Here is a 16,800-nt window from a genome sequence, read left to right on the forward strand (position 1 = left end):
TCCGCAGGGTGGAAAGCATGTGACAAAAGTAACAGCTTCTAATCCGGAAATTACGGTAAATGTTTTGATGAAATATTTGCAAAAAAGCTAATAGGTGTATTTAGGTTTAAGATTAAATATATTTCAATCATTTGCACGTGTACGTGGATGTAAGCCTATTTTCCAATCAATTCATGACTAATTATCCTAAGCTTGATGTATATACAGTATATTTCTGCTGTCTTCTTTGTTTTCTTTTTCTTTTTTTAATTGCTTTAAGTAAATAATTTCCAAATCCAAATCTAAATTATATGTAGACAAATTTATCCAACTTATGACAATTATGAAGTTTTTCTGCCTTGACACAAAAAACAAGAGGAAAGTTCTCATCAGTAACATCTGCCTCTCCTGACGTCTTTTCATAATTAATAATGGTTTAAATGTTGATGATTGAACCGACCATAAAGCTTGGTTTATGGACGGTGCCACAAGATTTGCTTATGTGTGACTAACAGACGGTGAGGGGGCGGGGCTCATGTTTGCAGCATTAGGTAATCCTCACGTGATTGAACAAACTCTCTCCTTCCAGAGGGTTTGGGGAGGCGTGACTACCTTATGAAGGTTTCCTTTGGAGTCTCCCAGGAAGGCGATGCTGTGTCCCTCTGCCACGCTGACGGCCACAGCAGTCAGACGGGCGGCTGAGGTGTGCCATGAGGCCGTGGCTTCCAGGGGCGCCCGGCTGGCCATCGGGCTGGGGGTGTGGTCAGACCCACATGGATACGCCTTGAGGGTGTTCTGCGAGAGGACAAATGTCCGGTCATCCAGTTTGTCACTTTAATTACAACTTTAAGATATTTGTTGTTTAAAAAAAAAGCCTCTGTTTATTCCCAATGCCGCCTTAGAGCCTGCTAATCCTCCCTAAATCCTGGAAAAATGATTGCACCATGGATTAAAGCCTCTAGAAACAAGCAACTCACTCTTTTGGATTTTCCAAAGCAGCTACTCCAAATCCTGCTTTCCACTTAAGTCTCCAAACTGCAGCTTCAGATAATTGGCCATAAAGCAGCGAGGCATGTTTTCTCTCAGTCTGCTCAGAGTTTGTTTATTACAGTGATGAAAGTCAGGCAAGGAAAAAATCCCTGAACCTTTCTTTGAGCGATATGGCGGGCACAGAGCGAAATTTTGGAAAAATACGTGGTCTTAGATGCATTCTGGTGCATTCTGGCAACTAGTTATTCACTTCTTTATCAAGAAACTAAGACTAATTGGAGCATCATGATTTGTCATTCAAACCCCTAGTTTGACTCTCCATTAAGGACTTGCTGGTCCTAAAAAAGAATTTGGAAAATTGCTCAAAGTAACACAATCCTACAATCTACGCTTTTCCTTAAAGCTGCAAAACATACAATTGCTAAAATATAGTAACATCAAAGCCCCAAATGGCAAAAAGAACACCAGTAACTATGATATTCTATGAAAATACCTCAGTTATTTATACATTATTTCTGCTTTAGAAATGACTGATGTACAACATCCACTTGCACTGTTTTCTCAAACTATAATTACATCAAAATATGGGATCTGCTTTAAACTATAATACTATAACATAATACATCAATTCTTTAACACCAATACTAAGTAATCTGGGAAATATCAAAACAAACATACAAACTAAATTAAACATTGTAAACATTATTTTTTAAGGGAGTGCGGGTCCAAACCATCAAATACTTATAATTAATGTCAACTATACTGAACTAAATCATGGGAATTAGGAAATACAAATAAATTAGATAAAGAAATGTATTCAAAATAAAAACTGAAACTCAAAACTAAAATTGAAATTATTTCAAAATGTGGTTTTGAGATTATTTTACACAAAAAAGTATTTGACCTACACTACCTTAAAAATCTTTTTTTTCCAGCCAAGACCACTTCAATTTGTTTTTTATCGTTTTCTCACAACTGAGGTCGTGACCACGCTCAATAATGACGATGCCTGCCATTATTTTAACACAAATTTGATCGCAAACTCTTCAGATGTGTTTGTGAAAGTTTAGCGTGGGTCCGCCAGTTTTGGTCTCTAGGGAAGCGAGTCACCCTGACCACGTGGTGCAGACAGAGCCAATCAGACCCGTCGACGCATCCGAAAGCAACTAAAACGTCCCGTCATTGGTCAATTAGGCCGGGAAGACGAGAGATGGCCACGACCATAGAGGAAGCGATCTGCGGAGAAATATAGAAAATAAAGCTAAAATTAGCTGATTTCAGACCATTTTTTAATCCGGAAAGCGATTTGTCCGTAGAGATCAGGTCTTTATTTCCCGGAAAGTACGTTCGGTTTGCTCAAAAACCCGGATTTCCGGGAATTCCCGGAAGACTTTCATCACTGTTATTATGAAAATACTGTAAGATGGTTATCATCGTTGAGCAGGAATTAGGATCTATAAATAATTCTCTTCATTTGTCATTTCTTTCCATCAGTCTCTACATCCCCCCACCCCCTACGTCAGTGGGGCTCTAAGGAGCTCCCATCTTTCTTTGTCAGGGCTTGTTAGGCAACAGCACAAATGATGCAGAGTAGGTTTTCTCTATAGATCTTAGACGATGACATTAAATGGTTCTGAGGGGCTGGCAGGATTTCAGCGGGGGGAGGGGGTGGTCTGGTTCTGGATGGCTGCTCTGCGGGTTTAGGGTTTATCAAAAAGTCCTCATTACTCCACTTCTGTCCATCTATCGCTCAGTTCTGTGCCTTCGTTTGACTTCTCTGAACATAAGGACGGCATCGCTTTTCTGAGGATGAGCAGCTTTCATCTCAGTCACATGATCCATCAGAAGAGTGTCACTTCACCATCGGCCGTTGTCTAAAGCCTCAGTCACACCGTACGGTGGGTTGAACTGTATGGGTGCTGCAGGTTTTTGGGTTCTCTGGCCCATGGAGGGTCGTAGAGAGGAGCGGTCCCAGCTTAAGGGGGCATTTCAATATTCACGGTTTCACCGAAATTGACTCTTCACAAAAGCTCAGACAACTCAAGATGCTTGTCTGAGACTTTTGCGTCCGAAAGTCCAAAAGTCCAAAAGTACATGAATATCTGAGGAGGGGAGCGGAGATGAAGAGCACGCCGGACCGTCGGCTTCCTTGCCGGCTGCTAAAGATTTTTAAACAGCGAGAAACAGCTGGTTCCACCGGTTCCTGAATCGCTACAACCGACGGCTGTGCAACTGCACAGCTGACTTAGAAGCAGCCGGAAACCATCCTGATATGCCGGGGAAGATGGTCACCCTAAATAGTTATCATCCGGATCAATGAAAGATGGATGAAAGCAGCTTCTTCTGGAAGAAACGTCACTCTAAACACGCTGCTGCTGGACTGACGTGCCGTGCCCGATGCTCAAATCGCGCTGCAGGACCGCTCCCCCATTCAACTGATGAAGGAGGGAGCATGGAGAGACATTCCTAATGTGGGTTATAGAATAAGCTATAATTCAATTGCTCAGGATTAAAACAAAGTTCTTTATGTTAAGCAATAGTTCAATGTTATTTAATAAATGCTTCACAAAGCATCAGAAATGTTTCAGAGGGGTTTTTGATGAGTAAGCATCAGGGACGGACCTTCTTCGGTCGCGGGGGGTGGGGAGACGGTTCTCCGGGTGTCTCTGGTCCATTACCACAGCGAATACGGGATACCGTACATCGTGAAGTATTTGTAAAGAAAATGTACGTTTTGATGTAGGGGAGATGCTGTGGTAAGGCGTCCTTCCGCCACAGTCTAGTACGGTCTAGTACCGACTCCTTCCTGACCACTCGCAATGGTTGCTACAGTGGCTGCCTGTGTGACGTCCACACTAACAATACTAACATTGTCTAAACCTTCCCTTTTCTAACAGTCAGGCTGCACGTAAGGAGTGTGCACGTATCACATGAAAAGCACCAACAGGCTCCTTGTGCAGTCCCCAGGAATTGGGGGGTTAAAAAATGAAAAATCCGTACGACACGTCTGTGACTTACATACTTAAACCTTAATTACCCTTAAGTGTTGTGTAAGAACTCTCTTCAACCCGTCCCCCGCCCACGTCCGTAGAATATTTTTGCTCTACGTGCTCACGGAGCTGTCTGTGACCCTGATATTTCATGGGGGGCCACCTGCATGTTTTGTACAGGTTTGACCTATTTTCTCCTGCAGGCAGCCCTTACCCACCCGTAAGGGCAGCTTGGACTTTGGTCTTACCGGAGGCAGATTGGCACAGCTGGACTTGACCTCATACTCGATGTAGGCCACCTCCCCTCGACCCTCCACCTGCCCGTCTTGGGTGTAGCAGAGGTCCCGGGTGGAGTCGATGTGTCTGTCGAGGTCTTCCAGAGGGAAAACACACAAAGCCGAGGATTCCAAGCCACCGTTTGTGGAGCTGCTGCGGGTGGAGAAGACTCCCAGGAGGTCTTCTCCTTGCAGGCTTCTGCTTTGCCCCACCTGTAGAAACAAAGATGGCTGTGAAATGTGTTCAGAAGCACCAGAAAACTCCTGTATGAGGAGATTTGTGGAGGATGAGGACCTGGGCTGCCTGAAGCAGATTGTAATTCCTGGAAGGGAAGGAGGAAGATCTGCACACCAGAGGGATTTCCACATAGGAATAGTAGGAGGAGTCCTCCAGGCACGCCCGGGCAGCGTAGGTACGGTACTCCCTTGAGACGGACTTGATGTCGCGGCGGTAAAATAGGAAGTAGACATATGAGCGGCGAGTGAACGCCGTCACAAAGTGATGGTCATATTCCGACAGGCGCCCGGCGACGGCCAGCTTAGCCGTGTCCTCGTAGGAAAAGACGGGTTCCGATGAAAGGTGGCGGGTGGAGATGGGCGGATGGCTGGCGGTGTAGCCCCGACCCACGTACATCACGGTCCTCCCCCCGCCCTCGAGCGCCACCACCAGCCCCACTGTGGACACTGAAGGATCATTGGCAGCGACGTACTGGGTGTCTACAGGCCGCTCTGTGGAGAACAGAACCTCCCTGATAGACGCCAAGCTTCGTTTCTGGCAGGTTCCCTGATGGACGCTGCCGCAGGTGATCAACTCCTGCGCCTTTGGATCCACCAGCAGCAGTTTGTTGTGGTTGCTGGTTCTTCTGGCCTGAGGACAGTTGAGCTGCGTGACCGGAGGAAGGCAGTCTTTGCTGTCGCTCACCGGACCCGTGGTCTCCTCTTGCTCCAGCTGAAGCCCATTGGATCCGTCCAGCTGGAAAAGGTGGTCCTTCGCCCCAATGTACACCCGCTCCACGAGGGGATCCGGGTGAAGCACCAGGTGCTGGAATTCAGTGTCATTGCGAGAAAACCGGGGGTATGAACGACAGTTACTAAGAGAGGAGGCGGCGAGAGTCAGGAGGAAGACCTGGAAGGAGTGCAAAGCCTTCCCATGTAGCATGGCAGAAACTCTGAGGAGACAGAAGACAGAAATTAAAAAATAGACATTTTAAATAAGAATGTCATCATATCTAAAGCTCTTTTTTTCTTAAATGTATTCACTTTTAAATCTGGAACACCGTCATCTTTCATGTGCAAAAATACTTCTACGTCCTGTTATGAGTGGATATTGTTTTTTCCTTTTGTTACCTTTTCATCCATTTTTTCCTTGTAAGAACAGTATTACCTGCACAGTAACTTGGACTCATTCATGGTGAAAAGAAGTGTAAAATTTAAAATCTGAAAATTACAAAATAAAACAGGAAGGTCTTAAAGTCAAGGTAGCCAACCTACACACATTTTAATATTTATTTACATGCACAATGCATACAGCATACATTCAGTCTATTTCAGTCACAAATTTATGAGTCAGATGATTAATGCATCGGACATTTGTATAAAAACTGACAAAATATAGAAAATGTAATGACAAAAGCTCTAAATGTACAAAAGGTTACAAGAAAACTGAGATAATGTCATGCAGTCATTTTATAATAGGTGGTAAAGTACTAAGGATTTTGTTTTCTGGATACCAGTGGCATTAGTTATAATAAAGATGAAAAAAAAATCTTTATTCAGGTTCAATTTTTTATATATCCTTATCTATTGTCAAAACAAATAAGGTATTTCCAGAAATCCAGACTCGGTGTTGCCACATTTCTGATGAGCATCACATACGTCAGGAACTTTGTCATTTTACAGCCATGGCTGAAAGAGTTCAACAACCTAAAGTATCTCAACTTTCTTTGAACAGAAAAATAACAAAAATGTAAAAACAATAAAAAGGATAAATGATGACGACCAGCTGCTGCCTGAACTCCTAACTCCTTCTGATCTAAACCTGTTAGCTGTCTTCAGTTCTTTTGACATCTAAAAATTCAGACTGATCTTTCACTGGTGTTGATCTGGCTGAAGAAAAACCCTGCAGACCCTTCAGTGAAGATCACAGAGATCACATGAGCCTATAGCTAATCCACAATGCCGACTCAGCCTCGTCCAGGTGTTTGTCAACATTATTGATCATTTGATCAGGTACAGACAACAGTGAGCAGCATCACCTGTGATGTTTGATCAGCCACAATGATGCACAGTCAGAGAGATGTCTGATTACTGTCGTCTTCTGCTGAAAGGCGCATGATTTTGTTCTGTACTGATCCTGTCTGCTCCCACTAGCCGCTGTATTTAATGACACAGAACAAAGCATGACATTAAAGAGCAGAATTCTGTTTCAACTATTTTTTTACCACATTTACGGCTTTCACTAATTAGGTCTGCAGAATAAATCACAAATTTATCGTTATTGCGATTTCAGATAAATGGTTACAATAAATGTGCTAAAACAATCTTATGGCAGCTTGAAGTATTTAACGGATCAAATCAAATCCCCTTATGCATTTGACCAATCAGGTGGACCCCTTTCATAGTAGATGCCCGCCTCCTATGTAGACGAAGGTCATTTGGAGTATAATTTAAGTTACCTTGACTCTTATTTAAATTAAACTGTTGCAGTGAAATGGAAATGACCTATTTAGATGTTTTGCTATTTGTTCATGTATCGCAAATTATGTTGTCATCGCAATATTAATCACTAATATCACAAATCACGATTTTTTTCCTTATATCGTGCAACCCTACTTCTAATTATGTAAGCTCCATAGGAGTTAACTACGGTGTTCCACAGGGTTCTGAACTTGGACTGATGCCTTTCAATTGATTGGATACGCATGAAACAGGTTCTCAGAAAGTTGACTTTAGCCAGAAAAAGACGTAAAGAAGAAGCTGAATTTATATTGGACTAACTATACTGTTGATATTTGGTAGATACTTATGAGTATGCGCTCTCCTGATAATTGATTCTATCTTTGTAACGTTTCCATGACAACAGTATGCACCGGACCGACTCAATACCTTCTCTTTTGTACAGCTGAAGTGTGCATCATTTATGAGTTATCATATTGAAAGGAACTCTCTTTGTCCTATTTATTGGAGAAAATAAAATTAAAATAAATCTTTTCCACAGAAAATGACTTGAATGACTTACCATTCGAGTGCTGTTCAGTTGCAGACTTGCTTTATCTTCTCACCTGGAGTCACATCCCGGTCCGCCTCTCTCCATCTGTGAAGAGCAGAGGTTATTAATGCGTTATTAATGTGCATCCCAGAGAGCATGAAGGACTCGGAGAGACAGAAGCAGGAACCAAGCTTCATTACCACTTTACTCTTCAAACTGCAGCACCTTCTATTATATAACTCACTCAGTGTTTACAACCTCACCACAGCAGAGAGTGCTTTCAATCACCGGCCGCACCATCCTTTACAGCGCCAGCATTCAAAACAACAAGTTCCTGTTCGCGCAGCCACTGCTCAACACCTCCCAGGAAAGTGGTTTGCGGACACTGAGAGCCCTCATATTCCAGAAAGGCTCTTTAATTATTGAACAGGCTCCTCAGACCTTTCCCTGACCTCGGAGAGGATGGTCACCTAACTGTCACCCCCTGCAGCTGTAATCAGGAGCCAAAAATACGGTTGTGGATAAGCAGAGAGCATCCATGCGCAGGTGGATGTGTCTGGTAAGTGGCTGAGTGTGTCTCTGGCCTCTTCTTCACTTATTCATGAACAGAATAAGACGTATAATACCAAATAACGTCCACACCCTGTTACAGAGGGTCTGAGTTCCGCCTGTGTGCTCGGACGGGAGCTGAGAAAGGCCTCTAAACCCCCGGAGACAGTAAAGAAGCTTTTATGAAATATTTATGTCAAGACAATATTCTTTATGCTAAATGTTTTATTGAGGCAAATCTACCAGAGCGCTGAATGTATTTTTGTGCATGCTAAAACCATGTCAGATTAACCTCAACCTGAGGATGGTAAACCCAGATAACAATCAGAGAAATAGATGTAAAGTTACACCCGTAAGTTACATTTTTATGTTTATTATCTAAAAATACAGGAATTAGAAGTTAAGGCCTTAGTTTACGCTAAAAGCAATTCGTGCTGCACGGTCAACTAGATTCCATGTTAGGTCATTACACAAAATACGATCAAAGCTCCGGCGGCGTGTTTTGACCGTCAGGAGTGCTGGTCGGGCAGCAGCGCATTTGGGGCAGCGTATCGTTTCAGAGTTCAAATATCTGAACTTTGGTGAGGAATGTATGTTTTGGCGAATATTTTATGTGGGCTCAACCGATCAGGAACTCTACTTTGCCCCCGGACATGTCGATGATGTGATCAGCAGAAGGAGTCCAAAAAAAAACTGAGAGAAAAATCTGATTGTTGCTGTTTGTTCTCCTCATGAACTTTATGTTATTTTCTTGTTCCTTTTGAGACAATAATAAAAAAGATACTTTAATTTTACGCTATCTGGGTCACAGAGAGACGGAAGTACTGTTGAAAGCGTCCGTCATGCAGTAGATGGTAAACACCACCGTCCTGGGAGAGTCTCTGAATGATCTAATAAACACAGACACGGATAGAGCTCTTCAAAATAAATGAACCTGATCTCACTACATCATCCGTGACTTTACGTATTTTTAACACACGAATCACATTCCATGCAAACGCAGCGTTAATTAGTCGAGTACTGCAGGTTTTTGGGTGAAGAAGGTGTCTATGCCGCGCACACTGGGTGTGCACATCAAGTGTACCTGGATGTTTGATCATTTTTGTCCCCAAACAGCCCGCATCCGCCTTTAAGGGGAATTGTGCCAAAGGCTTTACGAAAGAGAAGTGGTTGAAGAATTACAAATAAAATTAAAGCTACAAGTAGCATTTAGCGGGCCCGAGCACGTGCCACCGCCTGGCACGAGCGACCGCCCCGTGAGCAACGCCCTGCTCGAGCCATTCTCGTTGTTTTTTCTTGTCCATTCTGGAGCTCCAAGATAATGTTAATATGACAGCAGCCTGTGGGGGGGGGGGGGGGGGGGGGGGGACTGTAATCTGTTTCCTTAAAGGACAAAGACTTATGCATATAGCATGAAAAAAATTCTTAAATCTAAGCCTCGTTTAGACCTGCTCAATTTCTCATCAAGTAGAAGAAGGTTTTTATCAGATTAAGAAACAAGCAATGATGATAATTGCTATCACTGTTCCTAAGAATGAGAACAATAGAACTCATTCAATTTCCACTACAATGTCTAGATGAGTGTCAGCTATGTCTGATAACTTGGCCAATTAGCTGGACCGGGATCTTGCAAAGTGCAGAGGATTTACGTCCAGTGTGATGAGTCTGTGGACGGCAACAGTACAGCATAGCCTTTGGTTTCCACAAGAGAAGAACTCCTGACACATCTGCCCTAACAGACAACTACAAGAGGAGTTGAAATGTATAACACGGTGAAGGACTTTTTGTGCAGAAAAAGGTACCATTAGAAAAGCCAGTAGCAGTGACTGCAGACAGGTTTCATCACTCACTGTAAGCTGTAAAGCTGACGCAGACTTTCCAAAATGTCTGCATTACTGCTGGGTCATTCACCAGTAGGCCTTATGTGCAGAAGTGATTGGCTCTGGACACATAATGATTCCTATTGTGAAAATCATAAAAAAAACCTCAGCTGCAAAGCAAAACAGAACAGGATTTTTAAGGTGCTATTGGTGGAGATGTCTGCTGAATATGGTGAATAAGAATATGGTGAATCTGAACTTGTATTCTTGACTGACATTACTGGAAAACTAAACCACTTGATCTGCGAGCTGCAAGACATTGGCAAAACTATATTTTTTTATTGACCAGCCTGCCTGAGCCAGTGTTTTTCTTGTGGGGATCTTTTCTGCCAGGGCTTTCCAGCTTGGTCAGTGGATGTTGCTGCAGTTGTCTCCCTTGCTGGGACAGCTGGAGTTAAACATAGCAGCCTCACGGCTGTGAAGTGGACCCCGTTGCTGTCCCAGTCTGGGTGAGCACTGTGGTGATGTTCCAATGTTCAGGCTGGCTCCTGGTATGAAGAGATTCCCAATTACCATTTCCTAACCGCAGAGCCAAGGATGTGTTTACATGTTTAGGTCAAAAATGTGATGAACAGCTTCATGTTGTCTATTGATGTAAGTTTAAACCTAAACATGTTTCCCTGTTACTAATCCAGTTGATGTGGTTCTCCACCTGTGTCTAGGTGATAGAAAAGCATTTTTTTATATTTAGAGCTCTAAGCAAACAAACAGTTGTCTATATAAAAGAGCTTTTACAATTGTGCACTTTTAGCAGGTCTCTGAATACATGTGACCAATGTATAATGGATTTTCACAGACTTTGTTTAAAACTGAAGGTGACAGAGACTTTGGAGAAGTGGCTACATTATTCTGGACTTCTTTGTTTCATCCACAGAAGAGTAAAATATGTGATTGATTTTGAAAAGCTGCTGAAAAATGTATCTTTTTAAAATTGCAATTTCTAATTTGGGTTTTACATTTTGTGTTCCATTTTTTGTGATTTTATTAGAAAGATTTGTTATTTATTTGGTGTTTAAAGGTGGTACATATTGTATATACACAATCTTCTTAGAGACATTTGCTATATGTTGTGTTTGTTGTCATTGTAGTTTAATTTTATTGGATGTATTGAAAGGAAATGAAAAGAAGTTGCAGCATTGATTAAAAAAAGCATAAAAGAGACATTTACTGTCTGATGTTACATCTGTAGGAGTGTACTGAGGCTGGGTTTTGTTTTGGAGCACATTCATATGTTTTGTTTGTAAAAAAAAAAAAAAGATAAAATATAAAGTTAATTGTATTTTGGATGAATAAAAAAGCAATGATTAGTGCTAAGGATGTATAAAAGACAAACAAAACAAAGGAAAATGCTGTATTTTAGGGTTGAACTAGGCTTTCTAACTGTTCTACTTTCTGTCTGCCACTCCTGGCTAATTTACATGTGAGCACACAGCCGGGGGTTGGGGGGGGGGGGGGGGGCTAACTCCACTCCTGCAGCAGGGGAGACTGATGAAAAGCTTGAGGATGTAAGATTGAATAAATAAAATCCTACAGTTGACCAGTTCATTTTATAAATGTAAATATTTTTTATTTTGGTGCTGATAAACTAAACAGAAGTTATGATAAAAATATTTGCTTGAGTCAAAATGTCCCAAAATTTGCTTTTAGCACAATAGGGTGATTAAGGTGGTTAAATGTTTCTCGTACGTATAGTTCTGCTTTTCAAACGTGGAGCTTTGTAGGACGCATCTAATTCTGAAATCTCAGCTTCCTGAGACAAACGGCTGATTTCCTATAAAGCTTGATTATATGACTGCAACGGAATCGACCACTTCCTGTTTGGCAGTGCCTTACGCAGGCACCGTCAGATGTGCAGCCATGAAACTTGAGATGATGAGAGAAGAGCCTTCTGAGTATCTCCAGTTTTAATTTCATGCACATCAGAAAAAGCACATAGAAAATACAGGGCAGAATGTGCCCCATGCAATAACTAGGTGGCGCTATAGAGCTCGTCCAAAGTTGTCATATCCATGGGTTCAGAATGGAAGCTTCATCATATCCATTGAAATTCAGTGAGATTGGACAAGGAATGTGCACATGAGAGCAACATTTGTCTGCATGGCGAGACGCCCAACTTTGCCGCTCTGTCAAGACCACACACCTGCATTGAAAGTTATGGCTTTTTAACAGAGTAAACTTCAATGGTTTTTCAACAGGTGGACGTCATTTTGAGGTGTGTCGGCTCATCCTACTTGGAGCAGTGATGCTCCAAGTAAAACATGTCATTTCCTGTTGCCAACAGGTGGCGCTACACCTGTTTCGGATTTTTCGACTGCAGATGTGTTCAAAGTCAGACTACAATCATGCACAACAAATTTGGATCAGATTAGATTATTTATGGCTGAGTAATGGCCATTTTTCTTTTCATGGCGTGATTTCGAAACGACCTCAAATTTTGACGCGCCGCCACGGTCACAAACAACCATAAAAACTTAAAAGCTTCGCAATTTAATATTGGACATGTGTTTAGTTTACAAAACCAAAGTTTGGAGTCATTGTTCAAAAATCTCTAGGAGGAGTTCGTTCTAGAACGAGGCTTGCAAATGACCAAAATACACCAAAAATGACATATTGACACCAATATAGCAGACTTCCTGTGCAACTGACAGCTTGGTACCAAGAGACTTTTTTGTAGGTTTTCATCTGATGAACATGTCCTGTAAAAATCAAGCTTGTATGTTAAAGAACATGGCGGGGCTCTCAAAAACAAACATGGTAGGTGGCGCTATTGAGCCGTTTTTGTTCACCCATGCAAGTGCTGTATATCTAAGTTGGAGATATTTATGAGGCATCTCATTCTGAAATCTCAGCCTCGTGATACAAACGGCTGATTTTTTATGAATTTTTAATTATCTGACTGCAACGCAATCAACCACTTCCTGTTTGGTGGTGGCTTGCGCAGGCACCGTCAGGTGTACACCCATGAAACTTTAGACGATGAGAGAAGACCCTTATGAGTATCTCCTGTTGTAATTTTATGAATGTCGGACAAAGCAAAGAGAAAAGATAGGTCAGAATGTGACATAAAATGTATTTGTCAATATCTAGGTGGCGCTATGGAGTTCGTCCAAGATTGTCATATCCATTGGTTCAGAATGAAAGCCTCATCACCTCTATTGAATTTCAGGGAGATTGGACAAGGAATGTGCACGTGAGAGCAACTTTTGTGTGCATGGCGAGACGCCCAACTTCACCGCTCTGTCACGACCACACCCCCGCATTGAAAGTTATGGCTTTTTATCAGAGTAAACTTCAATGGCTTTTCAACAGGTGGACATCATTTTGAGGTGTGTCGGCTCATCCTACTCGGAGCAGTGATGCTCCAAGTAAAACATGTCATTTCCTTTTGCCAGCAGGTGGCGCTACACCTGTTCTGGATTTTTCCACTTCTGATGTGGTCAGGGTCAGACTACAATCAGGCATATCAATTTTGGATCAGATTGGATTTTGCATGGCTGAGTAATGGCCATTTTTCTTTTCATGGCGTGTTTTCAATATGACCTCCATTTTCGACGCGCCGCCACGGTCACAAACATCCGTAAAAACTTAAAAGCTTCGCAATTTAACATCGGACATGTGTCTAGTTTACAAAACCAAAGTTTGGAGTCATTACTCCAAAATCTCTAGGAGGAGTTCGTTCTAGAGCGAGGCCTGCAAATGTCCAAAATGAAGCAAAAATGACATATTGACCTCAATATATCAGACTTCCTGTGCGAGTGACAGGTGGGTCCTTTCAGACTTTTTTGTAGGTCTCCATCTGAAGAACATGCCCTGTAAAATTCAAGCTTGTACGTTAAAGCGTATGCGGGGCGTCGGGACAAAAGTCACTGTAGGTGGCGCTATCGAGCCGTTTTTGTGCGCCCATGCCAATCTCCTATAAAATACGAAATTTTTCGCGACTCCTGATGTGTGTGCCAAATTTGGTGAGTTTTGGGGTATGTTAAAGGCCTCAAAAAGGCGACTCTTCCGGTAGAATAATAATAATAATAATTAAAGCTACAAGTAGCATTTAGCGGGCCCGAGCACGTGCCACCGCCTGGCACGAGCGACCGCCCCGTGAGCAACGCCCTGCTCGAGCCATTCTCGTTGTTTTTTCTTGTCCATTCTGGAGCTCCAAGATAATGTTAATATGACAGCAGCCTGTGGGGGGGGGGGGGGGGGGGACTGTAATCTGTTTCCTTAAAGGACAAAGACTTATGCATATAGCATGAAAAAAATTCTTAAATCTAAGTCTCGTTTAGACCTGCTCAATTTCTCATCAAGTAGAAGAAGGTTTTTATCAGATTAAGAAACAAGCAATGATGATAATTGCTATCACTGTTCCTAAGAATGAGAACAATAGAACTCATTCAATTTCCACTACAATGTCTAGATGAGTGTCAGCTATGTCTGATAACTTGGCCAATTAGCTGGACCGGGATCTTGCAAAGTGCAGAGGGTTTACGTCCAGTGTGATGAGTCTGTGGACGGCAACAGTACAGCATAGCCTTTGGTTTCCACAAGAGAAGAACTCCTGACACATCTGCCCTAACAGACATCTACAAGAGGAGTTGAAATGTATAACACGGTGAAGGAGTTTTTGTGCAGAAAAAGGTACCATTAGAAAAGCCAGTAGCAGTGACTGCAGACAGGTTTCATCACTCACTGTAAGCTGTAAAGCTGACGCAGACTTTCCAAAATGTCTGCATTACTGCTGCGTCATTCACCAGTAGGCCTTATGTGCAGAAGTGATTGGCTCTGGACATATAATGACTCTTATTGTGAAAATCATAAAAAAAACCTCAGCTGCAAAGCAAAACAGAACAGGATTTTTAAGGTGCTATTGGTGGAGATATCTGCTGAATATGGTGAATATGAATATGGTGAATCTGAACTTGTATTCTTGACTGACATTACTGGAAAACTAAACCACTTGATCTGCGAGCTGCAAGACATTGGCAAAACTATATTTTTTTATTGACCAGCCTGCCTGAGCCAGTGTTTTTCTTGTGGGGATCTTTTCTGCCAGGGCTTTCCAGCTTGGTCAGTGGATGTTGCTGCAGTTGTCTCCCTTGCTGGGACAGCTGGAGTTAAACATAGCAGCCTCACGGCTGTGAAGTGGACCCCGTTGCTGTCCCAGTCTGGGTGGGCACTGTGGTGATGTTCCAATGTTCAGGCTGGCTCCTGGTATGAAGAGATTCCCAATTACCATTTCCTAACCGCAGAGCCAAGGATGTGTTTACATGTTTAGGTCAAAAATGTGATGAACAGCTTCATGTTGTCTATTGATGTAAGTTTAAACCTAAACATGTTTCCCTGTTACTAATCCAGTTGATGTGGTTCTCCACCTGTGTCTAGGTGATAGAAAAGCATTTTTTTATATTTAGAGCTCTAAGCAAACAAACAGTTGTCTATATAAAAGAGCTTTTACAATTGTGCACTTTTAGCAGGTCTCTGAATACATGTGACCAATGTATAATGGATTTTCACAGACTTTGTTTAAAACTGAAGGTGACAGAGACTTTGGAGAAGTGGCTACATTATTCTGGACTTCTTTGTTTCATCCACAGAAGAGTAAAATATGTGATTGATTTTGAAAAGCTGCTGAAAAATGTATCTTTTTAAAATTGCAATTTCTAATTTGGGTTTTACATTTTGTGTTCCATTTTTTGTGATTTTATTAGAAAGATTTGTTATTTATTTGGTGTTTAAAGGTGGTACATATTGTATATACACAATCTTCTTAGAGACATTTGCTATATGTTGTGTTTGTTGTCATTGTAGTTTAATTTTTTGGATGTATTGAAAGGAAATGAAAAGAAGTTGCAGCATTGATTAAAAAAGCATAAAAGAGACATTTACTGTCTGATGTTACATCTGTAGGAGTGTACTGAGGCTGGGTTTTGTTTTGGAGCACATTCATATGTTTTGTTTGTAAAAAAAAAAAAAAAGATAAAATATAAAGTTAATTGTATTTTGGATGAATAAAAAAGCAATGATTAGTGCTAAGGATGTATAAAAGACAAACAAAACAAAGGAAAATGCTGTATTTTAGGGTTGAACTAGGCTTTCTAACTGTTCTACTTTCTGTCTGCCACTCCTGGCTAATTTACATGTGAGCACACAGCCGGGGGTTGGGGGGGGGGGCTAACTCCACTCCTGCAGCAGGGGAGACTGATGAAAAGCTTGAGGATGTAAGATTGAATAAATAAAATCCTAGAGTTGACCAGTTCATTTTATAAATGTAAATATTTTTTATTTTGGTGCTGATAAACTAAACAGAAGTTATGATAAAAATATTTGCTTGAGTCAAAATGTCCAAAATTTGCTTTTAGCACAATAGGGTGATTAAGGTGGTTAAATGTTTCTCGTACGTATAGTGCTGCTTTTCAAACGTGGAGCTTTGTAGGACGCATCTAATTCTGAAATCTCAGCTTCCTGAGACAAACGGCTGATTTCCTATAAAGCTTGATTATATGACTGCAACGGAATCGACCACTTCCTGTTTGGCAGTGCCTTACGCAGCCGTCAGATGTGCAGCATGAAACTTGAGATGATGAGAGAGGACCTTCTGATATTCCAGTTTTAATTTCATGCACATCGGACAAAGCACAGAGAAAATACAGGGCACAATGTGCCCCATGAATAACTAGGTGGCGCTATAGAGCTCGTCCAAAGTTGTCATATCCATGGGTTCAGAATGGAAGCTTCATCATATCCATTGAAATTCAGTGAGATTGGACAAGGAATGTGCACATGAGAGCAACATTTGTCTGCATGGCGAGACGCCCAACTTGCCGCTCTGTCAAGACCACACCCCGCATTGAAAGTTATGGTTTTTATCAGAGTAAACTTCAATGGTTTTTCAACAGGTGGACGTCATTTTGAGGTGTGTCGGCTCATCCTACTTG

The 16,800-nt window shown here is 41.9% G+C and overlaps 1 protein-coding gene across 4 annotated transcripts in view; it reads right to left on the reverse strand.

The window, feature by feature from the left end:
- LOC101162124 (plexin-B1) overlaps positions 1 to 16,800 on the reverse strand; it is a 113,873-nt gene that overhangs the window by 31,699 nt on the left and 65,374 nt on the right. For 3 of the 4 annotated variants that reach the window (XM_011476720.3, XM_011476718.3, XM_020704428.2), the window contains 5 exons: positions 7,473 to 7,547; positions 6,490 to 6,607; positions 4,530 to 5,403; positions 4,208 to 4,447; positions 592 to 774 (listed from right to left, as the gene is read on the reverse strand). In XM_011476720.3, coding sequence (XP_011475022.2) covers positions 592 to 774; positions 4,208 to 4,447; positions 4,530 to 5,393 — 1,287 coding nt within the window. In that variant the 5' untranslated portion in view covers positions 5,394 to 5,403; positions 6,490 to 6,607; positions 7,473 to 7,547. The remainder of the gene's footprint in view (positions 1 to 591; positions 775 to 4,207; positions 4,448 to 4,529; positions 5,404 to 6,489; positions 6,608 to 7,472; positions 7,548 to 16,800) is intronic. The other variant, XM_011476719.3, reaches the window with a different exon arrangement.

The sequence above is a fragment of the Oryzias latipes genome, chromosome 7 (genome assembly GCF_002234675.1).
Source record: "Oryzias latipes chromosome 7, ASM223467v1".
Classification (NCBI taxonomy): domain Eukaryota; kingdom Metazoa; phylum Chordata; class Actinopteri; order Beloniformes; family Adrianichthyidae; genus Oryzias; species Oryzias latipes.